Genomic DNA, 16631 nt, shown 5'->3' with positions numbered 1-16631 from the left:
CCAGAAATTCTCGACGGCCAAGGTCAAGCCCAGGCCGAAGAGGGGGTTTGGAAATAGTTTTCAACCAGCAATTGACGCGCCTCGGTTATTACCTCACTAGCTGCGTCATTGCCCCAAGCGCAAAGATAATTAATTTGTTATTCGAAGTTGGTTTTTATAATCCTCATTCGCTTGCAGTCTGTACTCATCTGTCTCTTGTAAATCATGCATAAAGCATAATAATGTATACCTAGCGTTTAGCAGTGTTTCTTTTTTTATCAAAGAATGAACCTATAATATAAATATAAAACATACTTTGCCAATAATAAGATAATAATTTTTTTTTTCGAGACATACTTTGACTTTTGTATTATCCATAAACTATACTTTGACTACCTTTTGTGATTTATAGCTACGATAAAATATAGTCATGTAGGATCTTTTTTGAATCGTATCAATGTAAATTTTATTAATAATCATTTTTTATAATTTACAGTGTTAAATAGTTAAAATTGTGCATTGGCCAAAAAAAAAAAAAAAAAAAAAGGTACCATGTTTATAGAAGAGTCACTGACATATCCAAAATTTTTATGTACAATATGCACAATTATTAAAGAAAAAAGGTAAAGAGTTTGTTTCTTCCCTCTTTTCAAAATAAATGTCCAGTTTGACTGAGCGTGCATGAAAAAAATTGATATTCAGAAATTATATATTAAGACGATTACAACAATTACTCATTTACTCAGATGATTATATTTTCTCTTATGTACAACTCATTAATATTAATAAAAATCGTGTTATAGAAATAGTATAAAAAGATAAATTGGGGTCTTTATTTTGTACGGGGGAGTACGAGTTTGGTGAAAACTCAATCCTCCATAACCAAATTCCAATATACATATTTTACTCTTTTTTTCGTCTAGAGTTAATGATTCTGATTGAGCCAATATTGTAAATAAATTAACATGACATTTTTATAAATAACTCGACATTAGTGAGTTATCATGAAGATAAACTTTTATCTAGGAATTTATCGTAGACTTATTTCACTAAATCACTTATGATAGACGAAAGTTACAACATGAGCTAAACAACTAATGAGTTATACCTTATACCCCAATTTTAAATAAGATGAGCCACTAACAATAATATTGTTATTGATTAATGAATTATAAGTACATTGTGGGACATCAATCATAGGCCATATCAGCATATTCGTGGTTGATCAAGCATAACATATTTGGATATTCTTCAACGCGATCCCAAAGTTCCGAACGGTTGGTATATGCCTACATTATATGCTCCGCCAACCAAGGCGGCAACATCACTACTACACAGGTAACACAACTAAACAAATTTGTCAAAATTGGCACCACACGCTCATAAGACATTAGGCCTTATTGCCTTAAGTTAAATCGGTCGGATTCATATAGGGTTTTGATTTGTTAGAGCGGTTTTTTCTAGCTCGCCCCTTATAGCCCTTATAGCCCCAAAAACAACCAATTTAAACTATTAATCTTAGTTTCTAGAATGTATCTTTACATTATTATCCTGGCTTTGAGGCCAATTTGAAAGTTGAAATAAAAATAATATTAGAGGAATTAGCGTATCTTTATTAGGAAAATCATGTTTGTGGCAATGATGGTAGATAATTTATGTTGTAGTGTTGTGGAGTTAATATAAAATTAAGTATAAATTGTTAATAAAATCCAAAGTGAGTGACTTATATCATAATAAAATTGATCAGGACTCAATTAAGGAAATGATCTAATTAGATTAAAAATAGACCAAAATCTCTGAATTTTATTTTTCTACTGAAGACAACATACTCACACAATCACACTTGTATAAAACAAGAATGTACATCGAAACTTATAAAATATAAAAGAATTACACAATATTATTACACTAACGCAAATGACAAAAACTAATCAGCGAAATTAGTTTTATATTCTTATTATAATACCCCTAAATTTGTTCCATTTCCGGATTCAAAAACTTCATCTTGCATTTGTATCAATCCAAAAAAGAAACAACAGAAAACACTTTGGCTAAACACCGAAAATGGTTAAGATTGAATGAGAAAAAGTCGAAATAATAACAAGTTTAACAACCACTTGTTGTCTTAAAAGGAATATTCCACACAAATCATCCCAAAATTCTTTCCTATATTCCAAAATACCACCCCAAAAATCCAAACAAAATCACACGAAATTACACGTGGCAACAAACGACACCCACCTTAAAAAAAACAAGTCTATTTCTCCGCAATTTGGCGCACAACAAATCCTCCTCTCCTTCCCCTCCATTTCATTTCTCCTCCACATTATATTATACAAAAGTGAAACTACAAAATTATTTAAATTCTCAAATCCTTCATAATTTATAGTGATTGTTTGATTGTTACATTGATTAGATATGTCGTCGGCGGCAACGGAGAAGTTGCTCGGCGACAGTGAGCGGGTGCACTACACACCAATGCAGCCGGCGTCGTCGGCGAAAACAACTTTGTTACGGCAAGGCTCTGATATTACGGCGGCGATGTATTCTCCGATTTTCGAGGAACTTCCAAAGGCGACGATATTGTCTGTATCAAGGCCTGATGTTAGTGATATTACTTCTCTGCTTCTTTCTTACACTTACACCATTGAAGTCCAGTACAAGCAGGTTCACTTTCTCTCTCCTCTAGTTTTTTCGTAAGAAAATGTCATTGCAAAATTGACGATGTTGAATTATTTGATTTTTGTATTTTTTTTTGTATAATTGTTTATAGTTCTGTAATTTTGTGTGATTGTAGTATTTCATTTTGTTTATTTGGTGAAATGGTGGATTATTGATTTATTGTATACTAATAATTTGCAAAACACTGTTTTTTAGGTTTAATTTTAATGTCGTATCTTGGAAGTTTATACTAATAATTAATTACCTACTAAATATTCTTGTGTAGTACTAGTAGCAGGTAGATTGATGCTTTGCTTATAATATTAGTAGCAGATTGCCAGATTGTGAGTTTAAGCTCCTTAATTAGGTAGATTTTTGATGTCTTGGTTATTATATTATTTAAGATTAAGCTTAGTTGGTAGATTATGTCTCATACTACTCGAAGCGATTGCAAACATAATTTTGACTATCAATATTTTTTTAAGTATCAATTACATACGATGTTTGCAAATGGTCCATTCGATATCTTACCTATTAACTTTTGTTTCCATATATAATACAAAGTATAACATTATATAAAAGTAATATAGAATTTTGAATATATACATTAAGATAAAGCCAACTATGTCTTACATAATGCAGTAACTTTTGTTTTCATCATATAATATAAGTAGTAAAAAAAAATGGTCAAAGTGTTGTAAGTAATACATGACTACGGAGTATGATTGTTTGAAGTTTTCTACTCGCTTGTTGATTGTATTACAGGCAAACTAAGAATTAGAGGCATGTAAATAGATTATTGTGATCACGACTGAAATTAAATAATGATGCCAGATTATGTTGCCAGATTCATTATCTTTGTGCAGTCATTAGTCCTTAAACTAAAGTCTTCGGTGATAAGAAGAATTGGTTGTGGGCATGTGACATTGTGACATGTATCTTTATCAGGATACGATTCTCTTCATTCTTGAATGTGAATGCTACATAGACTTGTGATTTCTTTTTGAAGCCATGTTAGCTTTAGTTACACGCGAGTATGTATCCAAGTGCAAGACTTGACCATGTTATGAAAAGTTTGCATGTCTAGGTCTAAAGCGAAGTGTATTGTGCAGTGTACTCTTTTAGAGTGTGAATTTCCAACATGCATACTTTTACGTGAGGTAAAATGTGGATTTTTTGTGATTATTTTGCATGGAGTGTTCAGTATCTCATTTCATGTATGTACTTGAGTTGAAATGAAGAGAGTTCCAGTGTTGGGCAGGAACAGCCAGATGTTAAGGAGAATTAGGACTCTAGAGGTGGCCAATCTTCAAGTGCACTTGCAGAATTGGACAAACTTAGCTGACTCCGTATAAGACGAAGCATACAAGAAAAGTTTATTTGTCCATCTGCTCTTGCTATAAGCATTGATAAAAAAAAGTCATGCATGTCGCATCCTGATTCTCTTGTGCAATGGTGTTTTTCCATGATATGTTCTGGTCAATTTTACAGTTTCTGAAACTCTAATTGTGCTCATTATTCTGAGCAAGTTTTTGATCAATATGTATTTGATTTATGTGGAAGAGATTCTTCTATAGTAAAGTGTGCAATTTTCACTTTCTTTGTTCCAATTTACCATAGAATTCATCAGACTTTTGTTTGAACAGTTCAGGTGGCTGCTACAAAAGAAAGCTACGCAAGTTCTCTCCTTGCACATTTCTTTGAAGAAACGAGCAATCTTTGAGGAATTTCATGAGAAGCAAGAGCAGGTATGTCTTCAATATCTTCTAATCATTTTGTTTTTTACCTTTAAGTAAAAAAAAATATGAACTTTATTTTGTGCCTACTTAGTCATTCTGTTGTCATTGCGCTCTACTATGATTAGTCCTGTAGGATTAGGAACCATTAAATTAATGACTGTGCTTTATGCTTTTATGAAGCTCTGATATCTTTGTAATGTATGCAATTTGCAAAGGTGAAAGAATGGCTTCATAATCTAGGAATATTAGATCATGCAGCAGTGATGCATGATGACGATGATTTTGATGATGATGTAGTTCGCGCTCACCAGGATAGTAGTTCACGTTATCAGTGAGTGGCTCTTAGTATCTTGTTTTTCTATAAAGCTTCAGATTTGAGGATTTCTTGGACTCTATAACCTGTATTTCAAAATGTTTCTCATGCAGCAACATTCCCTCTAGAGCTGCCTTTTCCATCATCAATCCATCTGTTGGGAGGCAGGAGTTCGTTGCAGAAAAAGCAAAGGTCGCAATGCAGGGATATTTCAATCACTTTTTAGGCAACTTGGAAATTGTAAATTCTCGACCGGTGAGTTGAGTATTAACTGCAACTTTGTACAGCTGAGAATGAGAAAGCATTTCTCCCCTAAAATCTAAGCATTTCCATTCTTATTTAAATATTTCATTAGAGGCATATATCTTAACAGTTGGAGTCAATAATCTTTCCTTACGTGTGATTATATGTTTAAAACCAGTAACAACAAATTACAGTATGTATGCTTTGGAACATTTTCTTTTCATGTGTCCCCTTCAAGGCTTCTAGTATAAGCTATTTTCTTTTATTGCCTTTTAAACATTGGTGTTCTTCAACTTCACTCCTAAAAACTTTAGCTCTTGTCTTGAAATATTTTATTATAATGTGTGTTGTGTCTCTGAATTAGAGCATAATACATTTGATTCACCTTTCTTATGTTGACCTGAATACACAAGCATTTTCATGGTCACTAAATTGGATCTCGTTAGAGAAAACTAATTACTTCATAGAGTCCATAGATTCCATACACTGATACACATGACTTGTATTGCCATATTGCTGCAGTGTATAGATAAAGTGCTATTGTGCATCCCCCAAGTTGTATATGCTTTTATCATTTGTTCATTCTCAAGGATATCTTATTAGTCTGTATAATTTGTACTCCCTGTGTTGCTCTCTGTCCACTTATCATTAGAGTTCATGAATTACAGGTGTGTAAGTTTTTGGAGGTATCCAAACTATCATTTCTACAAGAATATGGCCCAAAGTTGAAAGAGGATTATGTGTCAGTGAATCATCTAGTGAGAATGCCACGGAAAAATGTCACTAGACACTGTTTTCCTTGTCAGTTGTTCGGTTGTTGCCGATGGCAAAAGGTGTTTCATGTTTTATATTTCTGTGAATTTCTATGTTATATTTACAGCCAAATTGAGCTCTATTATACCTTTATGCAGGTGTGGGCTGTGCTAAAACCTGGCTTCTTAGCCTTTCTAGAAGATCCTCTTGATATGAAATTATTGGACATAATTATTTTTGATTCATTACCATCCTCATGTAATGAAAAAGTATATCTAGCTTATGAGATCAAAAGCCGCAAGCCTCTACATTATTCGTTTAAGGTATGTTTCTAAGCATGAACCTTATTGTATAACTGAAGGATTTAAACTTGTATCCTTGTTAAAATGTATTCAGTTCACCCAAAGACAAAATCTTGATGTAATATTGTCACTGTGATTGCTTGTTGTTGAGTGGTCTTGGTTGAAGATTACACTACAGTTGATACAAGTCAAAATTAAACGTGTCAATTGGATGAATAACTGAGAGAAAACAATATTACCTGCTGAGAAAAGCTGTGCAGCATGTAAAATTATATCCGTGGTCTAAAAGGCTTTTCTTGCCATCAGCATGTAAAATTTTATCCGTGATCAGCATGAATATATTTTTTTTTATTGTATTCCTAATTGGAAAATTTATGAGTTTACCTAAGCTAGTAGATGTAAACTTTTGTAAACTGTAACCTGACTGACGACTAGGTTTCTCACTGTTTCATACTCCTCTAGTCCTCTTGTTCTGCTTTGTTTTTCTTATTTGAATTTTCAAGTTATTAACTTTGACCGTTTAGTCTAGTGATTTCAGAATATCTGTCAGGGACTATCAGGATAATTGCAAGCCACAACCTCCAAATGCAACCCCCCTCCCCCTCTAATAATTTTTTGCCAAAGTTTCCCACCTTTGATCCTAAAAGGTTCAATAAGAAAAGAACTGTGGAAGTTAAGGAGTACTAATTGAATTATGTATATTATCAAAAAACCATATAGTGTCAAAGAACCAACTCAACCAAAAGCTTAAGCTGATGGTTGGAGCTCCAAGTTTGGTTATATGTTCTATTTGATATATACAAAATGTGCATCAGAGTTTCAAAATATCTAAACCCTCTAACTAATTTATTTGGTTTTTACTAGTCAAATGTTTTAGTATAGGCAAACTCTAGTTGTCTAGGATCTATGTGCTTCTAAGCCTTGCGAACTCTATGATATTTTTCTTTGGAATTGTCGCAACTTGCTAGATCTCCTGTGGCAACTGGAGTGTAAGGCTGAGAACTTCCAGCAGTAACAAAGTCAAAGACTGGGTAGCTGCAATTAATGATGCTGTTCAAAGGCCACCTGAGGGTTGGTGCCATCCTCATCGTTTTGGCTCTTTTGCACCCCAAAGGAAGAGTGACGATGGGAGCGAGGCTCAATGGTTCATAGATGGGGAATCGGCATTTGATGCTATTGCTACAGCCATTGAGAATGCTAAGGCAGAGGTTGGTTCCTAAAACAGCAAGATCATTAGCATATAATTATTGTAACCAATGCCTGGAATTTTGTTGCAGATATATATTACTGGTTGGTGGCTCTGCCCAGAGCTATATCTGAGGCGTCCTTATCGGAATCATGAGTCCTCCCGGTTAGATGTCTTACTTGAATCTAAGGCGAAGGAAGGAGTTCAGGTGCATACTTATTTAATAGTTTTTTCCTCCTCTTATATGAATATAGTTGATGGTTTCTTTCTCTGTGGAATTTGACCCTCTGTCATGTACATTATCTAGTAAAGAGATTGACTGTCTCTTAGATTCTAGCATTAAAAAGAATCTTAATAACATTTAAAATCCTTTGTATTTGAACCAAGTTAGAAGCATATGCTTAGCTAGTGAGGGGTTTGTACTTCTGCGAGGCACCATCTAACCTTTTAAGTGATACACTGAAATATATATTGAAATTGATGGGAGGGGGGGGGGGGGAGTGGAAGTTGGTACTTGTTACTGACCACGGGCTGGGACGAAGGAAGTAAACTTTTGTGTTTGTAACTTTGAACCAAGTTGAGCAGAATTAATCATATAATGAGATAAGTGAGGAGTTTGTACTTCATGTCACATGAATCAAACTCTGAATTGGAGCTAAAAGGGAGGGGTGGAGGTTATTTTAGTAGAAAAAAGCAACTTTATCCAACTAATTTTGCAATTTCATAAAGCCAGGTTGTTTGTTTTGTCTTAACTGTTTTGAGATCAAAATTTTCAATAAAGTAAGGTCAATCTAATTTCTAGTGACTCACCATACTTTTCAAGCTTTTCGTTGCTGTGTTAACTAAGCTTGATTTCTATTTCTGACAATTATCCTCATCAACATCTTCAAGTTTCAGGTCTTGCACTTTCAAGTTTTCATGAATTAAAAAATTTCCACATTTAGTTTGTTCACTTATATAATATGAGAGGACAGTAGGACACCGTTGTGCTCAGATGTGCAGGGTTGATAACTTGATATTGCTTCTTGAATTCGTAAGAATGAAGAACTAACAAAGTTTTAGTGGTTTCTGTATTGTTTATTTGACTACTATCATTGCTGTGCAGATTTATGTACTTCTTTACAAGGAGGTTTCTATAGCTTTAAAAATTAACAGTCTTTATAGTAAAAGAAGACTCCTCAACATTCATGACAATGTGAGAGTGTTGCGCTATCCTGACCATTTGGCAACTGGAATATATTACTGGTGTGTAGCCAAAAAAATACTTATTAGTAAGACAGTTTGTTAGAAATTTGTTGAATGGAATTTTGTGATAATATTGTCTTTCCAATTTTATGCATGCTGTAAGTCAATTTTGTAGAACTTGCTTCTTGTCAGGTCACACCATGAAAAGATCGTAGTTGTTGATAACCAAATATGCTTTATTGGAGGCCTTGATTTGTGCTTTGGACGTTATGACACAGTTAGTCACAGAGTGGGTGATCTTCCTTCCCAAGTTTATCCAGGAAAAGATTATTACAACCCCAGGTTTCCATACTGTTTTTGATATTCTAGAAAATCTTAACTATTATAAATCTTTCCAATTACTTCTATTTCAACACCAAGTTTTCAGTCTACTATATTCCTTAATTTGTTTGTATATTATATACGTATTTATATATTTATTATTTATTGTTATAGAGAGTCAGAACCAAATTCTTGGGAAGACATGATGAAAGACGAATTGGATCGCCAAAAATATCCTCGTATGCCATGGCATGATGTTCACTGTGCTCTTTGGGGACCACCCTGTCGTGATGTTGCTAGGCACTTTGTTCAGCGGTGGAACTATGCTAAGGTAGATTTTATAATTCTTTCAGTTTTTGTTTTGGCATGTATTAGCCAAAGTTTACTTCTGAGTTCTGACGTGATTATCATCGTGGCAGAAAAGTAAAGCTCCATATCAACGGACAATACCTCTGCTCATTCCTCGTCATCACATGGTTCTTCCCCATTATTTAAGAAGTACAGAGATTAACATCCCGAAGAATGAGGAGCGACATAGTGAAAACACAAATAGACAGGATCTCTTTTCTCCAGAATCACCAGAACTGGATGTCCCACTGCTTCTGCCTCGAGATTCAGAAGCAGTAGATGCATCAAGATGTAATAATACTGTTCAAAATATTCAAAATAACTTTGATTGGACAAACGAGGAACATGGAAATTCATCTTTCCATGATGCTAAAGTTGAATCTGTAACCCAACATACACAACTCGATGAGTTAGTCGATCAAGCTCAACCTGAAAACATGTCTGATAAAATGCTGTCCTCTTCTACTCCGAATTCAATTGAGTGGTGGGAGGCACAAGAGCGAGGTAAACAGGTTGATTTCACGAGTAAACCTTCCCAAATTGGTCCCCGTACTTCATGTCATTGTCAGGTATCTTCTGATTGAAATATTGTGATGCAGCTGGTGCTGTTCTATAGGAAAATTGCTTGTTTTTGGTGGAGATCTGTGAGATCAATGATAACTAATTGGCAGTTTCTAATACGTCAAAACATTTAGTAATATACTAACCACCTATATTTCAATGTTCAGGGGGTTGCTGTTACAGCATATATAGTAGAAGCTGCTTAATCAGAATAGTACTGCATGTCCGTATTCTAGCACATATGATTATTTCGTAGTTCCTTGAATTGATGAGAAATCACTAATAGAACTTGCAAAACAATCTTGTCTTTCTATCCAAAACATGTTTATTAAATATCAGGGGCTGCTTCCTATCTTTTCAGCCTAATCTCCACTCTCCAGCTTCTATTTGGCTCTAACCTCTTGCTTTTGCTCTCTTGCTCTCTAGTTACTTGGTGTTCCCATGTCTGATACATATCCTACACCTCAATCTGACATGAATACTTGATTTATTGGGTACATTCTTATGTGTAATAGGAAAATAAAAAATACTAATAATCTTTCCGTTTTTTAGGGCAGTCATGCTAGATACTTCTAAAAGGTTCAACACCTGTGAAGAGATATAGCTTTTCACTTAATTTCCATATCACTGCTGTATGTATCTTGGCTCATTGTAAGTATGCTTTAGGACCTTTTTGAATGAAAATTATCTATTTAGGCATTATGGTGAAGTTTGCTCAAGGTAACTTTTAATTAACCATAATCACATGTAAAGCACGGCAGTATTGATTGAAAATGACATATTCATCTTCTGTTAGGCATTGGGGATTTCAAATCACTTTGAGCTTTTTCCCCTCATTATTTGTTGAAGTTTTTAATAGTTTAATGCTTTTACTAAATTGACTTAACTCTGATCTCCTTCTCATTGCATTCAATATGTCTAGATTATCAGAAGTGTTAGCCATTGGTCAGCTGGAACAAGCCAAGATGAAGAAAGTATTCATAAAGCTTATTGTTCCCTTATTGAGCAAGCAGAACACTATATTTATATTGAGGTAAACTCATTGAACAAGTGAAGTGAGGTTGTCGTAGCAAAGACTTCATCAGTTATTATCTGGTCTACAGATTGATGATTATTATTTCAGATTCTAGGTGTAACAGTGCATTACATTTTGAATGTCTAGCAGCTCTCATACAAATAACTTTGATATGCTCTCATTTTCATGAAATGAACTGCACTACCATACCCTTCTCTCCAGCATTTGTTTTAGCATGTCGTGCTCTATAATGCACCTTTTTTGTAAATATAACACTAGTTTATTGTAGTGAAATATTAACATTGCTATGCATGCTGTCTAATATCTCTAGATATGACTCCCTTGCTTATTCGTTTCCCTCATTTTTGCTGCTCCAGAATCAATTTTTCATATCAGGCCTTGAAGAAGATGACATAATACAGAATCGAGTCATGGAGGCTTTATGTAGGCGTATACTCCTAGCACAAAAACAACAAAAATGCTTCAGAGTTATTATAGTCATACCTCTGCTGCCGGGATTTCAGGTATTAATTGTAAATTTCATCCTGGAAGGTTAAAAAGTGCTGACTCATTCTTACCTTTGGCTTTGATTTTTGTCAAAAATAGGGTGGTATGGATGATGCTGGTGCAGCTACTGTGAGAGCCTTAATGCATTGGCAATATCGAACCATTTGCAGAGGAGAAAACTCAATATTCCATAAACTTAAGGCTGAACTTGGTTCGAAGACAGATGATTACATTTCATTTTATGGCCTTAGAACATATGGCAGGCTTTATGAAGGTGGACCTCTGGTCACCAGCCAGGTAATTTTATTATTTCATGTCCTGGCTTTTGAAGGGTTTGACTGCTTTGTCTAGGTATTAGGTGACACTATCCCTTGCGATACTTATAACTTAGGAACAATTTCCCTCCTCACAATTTGCACTCCTTAAAGCATTGCAGGAATCAAATTTCCTTGGATGGTTACTTGTTTTGATGAATTCCATTTGCAACAAATTCTACTAGGAGTATTTGTGTGTCTACCTATGATCAATCCTATTCTGTATCTAAAACTGCATCCAATCAGCTTTAGTGCATTGTGGGAAGGAAAGAACCACTGACAACAATGAAAATAAGTAGATTTATTGCATTGTTTCATTATGTATGATACATTTTGGCTTAGAGAGGAAGACTTTGTTTACATCAACGAAATGAGTAATTTCTGATAAGCAAACCAAATAGAGCAATAGAAAGTAAGTTAACCATCTCAAAATAGAAATTTTCATAAATGAACAAGATATGCTGTCAGGTTATGCTTTTTACTGCATAATTTAAAGAGAACTGTTTCTTGTTTTGAATTTTCCTAACTTGCAATCGTGTGATTTTTCAGGTATATGTCCATAGCAAGCTGATGATAATTGATGACCGTATTGCTTTAGTTGGGTCATCCAACATCAATGACAGGAGCTTGCTTGGATCAAGAGATTCTGAGGTACTCTGTCTGCTTTTTATTTAAATAGGAGATGTCTTACTCTGTCAACAAGGTGGTTTTTTCTACACAATCATGAGTATTAGAGAATATTGGCCTATGTGGCTGTGACTACTAAAAATCCTTTGCTCCATCCTATTATATTCTCTTATTGTGCTACACCACTTTTATCTGTTAAAGCACCAATAACATATTCATAAATTGATGGTGCGTCAAAAAATCAAGAGGAGATAGGACACAAGATGGGACATGATCTCGCCTAATAGTCAAAAAATCAAGAGTAGAAAGGACACTGTTGTTTTCCAAAGGGGGGAAAAGAAAACTACTCCATGCTTGTAGTAGTTAATTGACAGGAATAAGTTATAAAACCTGAAGTGTCACAATTGTTTATAATTTATGATAAGAGGAAAGAGTTATTGAAATTTGCCTGAGGATTTCAATACTGGTTCTGACAAAGAAGCGGGGCTTTGAGATTCACCTATTGATCAAAGCACTTGCCCATGAACCTTGACTGAGGTGATAACTGATGATTGGGGATATTGTCTCTTACATGACTTTCTTTTCATAATTTTTCAAAATTCGTTGCTCTTTTTCCCTCTTTTCTAGGGCAAGGTGTAACAGCTGTGATCCTAGTCCAGTTCAAATTTGCTTAGTATGGGTATCAGACATTAATACCTAACTTTATCAACTGTGTATAGATTGGAGTAGTTATTGAAGATAAAGAGTTTATAGAGTCATCTATGAATGGACAGTCTTGGATGGCCGGAAAATTCAGCTCAAGTCTCCGGCTTTCCCTATGGGCTGAGCATCTTGGACTCTCTGCTGGAGAGGTAAGATTTATTTCACCTTGCTACCTAAGCCATTGTTCATTGATCCAGTGTTGTATTCAACTATAAAGTGGTGGTGGAATTCTAATAATCCGATTTCACTCGTTCAGATGAATCAGATCAAAGATCCTGTGGCTGACAAAACATACAAAAATTTATGGATGGAAACTGCCAAGGTTTGTGAAACAATATTAATATATCATTGAGTCCAGCATTCTTCTATTTTTCTATTGCATAGAACTGTAGCTAAGAAGTAAATCTGTACAAACTATTTAAAAAAAGAGTGGTGTAATCAGGTTTTATGCCACTTGATAACTTGCACCTTTCCGGTAGTCTGCAGTTGCCTTGGTCTTTTCGCTCATGCATGCATTTTAATCATATGTTTTGTCTGTCTTTTTTTTCTTTTTTTTTCTCCCAGGCAAATGCTTTGATTTATGACGTCGTCTTTGGATGCACACCAAATGATCGTATACACTCCAAGTATGCTTGTTCTTCAACTTGAACTTGTACTTGCTGAGCATAATGCTGCTTTTGTGTTGTTCACATTATATTTTCCTCTTGTGCAGGAATGCTTTTAGACAAGAAATGTCGCAGTTAACAGAGAGTATTGGTTATACAACCATAGATTTTGGTGTAGCGCCTCAAGTGGTAAAGTTTTATGAAGATGGGATGCTTAAGACATCAGACCCTCTAGAGATGTTAAAATCGGTCAAGGGTAACATTGTTTGCTTTCCCTTGGAATTCATGAAGCACGAAGATTTGAGACCTATGTTCCACGAAGGAGAGTTTTATACTTCTCCTGAAGTATTTCACTAGCATGCTTTCCATTTCATGGTAAGCATACATAAAACATTTAGTTGTGACTTGTGAATATGGGTTTAGCAGAAACTTGAAAGATGGGTGGATAGTCGGATAAACTATACTATGGTTGTGTAGGAAATTCTTTGGGTATTGGGTAGAACTCGTAGAAGATTCAATTTTTAGGGTCCCTCTTGTTCAAGCATTTTAAACTTTTAACTATACTAGTTTAAATCTCATGTAACATAGATGATGATTGATTCTTTGTTTTACTAGCTTGACAATAATATTGTACAGAAAATTTTGAAATTTGTCTAATGAATTTGACAATAATAATAATGTACATAGTGAATTTGAAATCACTTGACTTGGCTTATTTATGTACTATAAATACAGTATATGCATAGGAGATAGCAATTATTTACAAACGGAAATCTGAAACTGGAAAGCTTCCGCAGGTTCTCAATGATTTTGGTGAAAAATCTAAATTATTGTATGCATACAACTATACAAGTACTCCATAATTTTTCCTTAATCAAAAGATGTGAGATTTGTTTATGAAAGACATTTTAGTTTTTATGGTATAAATATTGTCCCCATAACACATAATAATAGGAGAAATATATTAATAAAATGTCATATAACACAAAATCGACCCATATCCTATATCTAATTATGCTGTAAGAGAAATATAATTGTTAGTCATACAAATAAATAGGGTAAAAAAAAAAGTCAAATAATATGAGACGAAGAAAGTATTTACTAACAACTCAGACACATTAAACACAAAAATACAAGCTTCAATAGCTAAGCGTACATAACTACGACTCTACCAGTACATACAAAACAAAGGACCTTAGATTTTACCTCAATCTAAAAGGACCTTAGATTTTACCTCAATCTAAAAGGACCTTCCCTAAAAAAACAAAAAAGTTGAAAATGACATATTTTTGTTCTCACGGAATACTGGAGTGGTAATGGCAATGGCAATGGCAATGGACTTTGAAGAGGGAAATGAATGGGCCACAAAACTGTCAAAATCACAAATGCATTAATATATCACTGGCTTTTACAGAACAATAGTAGAATGACAATTGGATCCATGGAAGTTGGATGTCATGTGATGTGGGCCAGTCCAAAAGGCCCACTTTTACCCAAAATCTTAAAAAGGCGGTACTACCTACCAAATACCAACATTTCACTTTTTCTTTTACACGTTATTTTTCTGCCCTCACAAATCACAATTATCATCATTTATTATCAGCCGTGTGAGCCATGCTACAAATCGAAATTTCTTGCGAAAGTACGGTATGAAGTAATACTCTATAAGATTCTCATCTCAATTAATTGTTTTCCTTTGGTAAGTAAATAATATTGACAACTTTATGTCATCTCAATTAGTTGTTGAGATCATATGTCTCAATTTGTGTTACATCTTTAATGATTTAGTCACGTCACTTAGAAGTAATATACTCCTTGTTCACATTTGATGTTTCTTAATTGAATCAATAATGAATGTGTGGGGATGTATTAAGAAATAAGAAACTCCCTGTACTCCTAATTTTCTAAACTTTTTTCTATTAAAAGTTACTGTGTAAAGGGTGAGTGAGATCCATAAGGTAAGTCGTTGTAGATAAAATGAGAGAATATGCTTGTAAATGAAAGTTGACGAGCATGAAAAACAAAAAACAAATGGATTAGATGCATCCAATGTTCCAATTAACTTAAGAATTAGGTATGCCGAAAGATATATTTGCTCATTTATTCATGTTTTTGTTATATAATACATCTCTTCATTAGAGGGACAAATTTAGCATTATATAGCTTATATGTGTAGTTATGCGTGTCATGCATGTAAAGGGCGGCTAATCTAATCCCTCTCATCCATCGACTTCAACAAGTTTAACGTAAGCATCAAAGTCAACCAACAAACAAATAGCACCTTTACCCTTTGCAACAAATGAGTTAATGGCCTCTTTGTAAATTTCAATCTCTCGAAATATGTCAAAGGGTAATTGAACTACAATTCTTGAAAAAAAGAATGGAAATAATGCCTTATTTCCTTCCATCTAGAAGACTAAGCTAGAAACATGTCAATAATTTTACCAAAAAAAAAAAGAAAAAAAAAAAAAAAAAAAGAAGCTCATTTAAAGCAAACACTTCATAATTTGAAGAATGAACAAAACTCAAAAGAACTTAGTTTGTGTGGTTATGACTCATGAGGTTAAGTACCATTATATTATACGATAATATAAGTTACAATATTTTTGAAAATTCCTACTTAATATAGTTATACGAATATTAAAAAGTACATATGTAGTATTAGTTTAAGATGTTAAGTCTTGATCTATAATGTCGTCAAACATGCTTGTGGAACACATATTAGCAAATTTGAGTATATATTATCCGTATAATTTAATTTGTAGGTGTCAGCTTATTTAGAAATTAAGTCTTGATTCATAATATTAGCTTATTTGGAAATTAAGTCTTGATTTATAACGTCAGCTTATTTGGAAATTAAAATTTTTAGTTTTAAAATTCATCTGAACTAATAAAATATTAATGTTGTTTTATAAAATTGTACTCATATTATATTACATCGAGTTTATGTGTTTGTCCCATTAAAATTTGTTTTGACTTTATATTAGGAGAGTATGAGATTTGTTGAACTTGCTTAAAAAATCAATTATATGACGTTTTGATTAAAAAATAGTTTAAAGGAATCAAGTTACATGTCGATAAAGCTACTAATACGCAAAGATACAAAAACTCATCATTATATATATATAAAATACGTTTTATAAAAAAAATTACAACTTCTATATTATATATATTCCCTCCATTGCGTTATATGTAGTATATATGATTAGCGTACGGAGTAATACATTTTTTATATAATCGGATATTCTCTTACCTTTAATTTTCCTTGCA

General features: G+C 33.7%; 1 protein-coding gene across 1 annotated transcript; it reads left to right on the top strand.

Moving 5' to 3' along the window:
• Window positions 1–1813: 1813 nt before the first annotated feature.
• LOC110736814 (phospholipase D zeta 1-like) lies at window positions 1814–14075 on the top strand. Its single transcript, XM_021917132.1, has 20 exons — window positions 1814–2646; window positions 4287–4388; window positions 4595–4710; window positions 4806–4947; window positions 5604–5768; window positions 5847–6011; window positions 6959–7198; window positions 7268–7384; window positions 8282–8421; window positions 8554–8703; window positions 8857–9013; window positions 9102–9599; window positions 10514–10624; window positions 10984–11130; window positions 11213–11410; window positions 11977–12078; window positions 12774–12905; window positions 13013–13078; window positions 13321–13382; window positions 13469–14075. Exons 1-20 carry the CDS (start codon window positions 2398–2400, stop codon window positions 13716–13718), a joined length of 3309 nt encoding a protein of 1102 aa, XP_021772824.1. The 5' UTR covers window positions 1814–2397; the 3' UTR covers window positions 13719–14075.
• Window positions 14076–16631: the final 2556 nt, after the last annotated feature.

The sequence above is a fragment of the Chenopodium quinoa genome, unplaced genomic scaffold, assembly GCF_001683475.1.
Source record: "Chenopodium quinoa cultivar QQ74 unplaced genomic scaffold, ASM168347v1, whole genome shotgun sequence".
Classification (NCBI taxonomy): domain Eukaryota; kingdom Viridiplantae; phylum Streptophyta; class Magnoliopsida; order Caryophyllales; family Amaranthaceae; genus Chenopodium; species Chenopodium quinoa.
Note: the sequence above shows the minus strand (reverse complement) of the source record. Positions and strands in the feature narration are given on the sequence as shown.

Coding starts and splice junctions, on each gene's coding strand:
- LOC110736814 (XM_021917132.1), top strand. CDS start 2,398: ATGTCGTCGGCGGCAACGGAGAAGTTGCTCGGCGACAGTGAGCGGGTG. Junction 4,948..5,603: donor AAATTGTAAATTCTCGACCG/GTGAGTTGAGTA, acceptor CATGAATTACAG/GTGTGTAAGTTTTTGGAGGT. Junction 7,199..7,267: donor TTGAGAATGCTAAGGCAGAG/GTTGGTTCCTAA, acceptor ATTTTGTTGCAG/ATATATATTACTGGTTGGTG.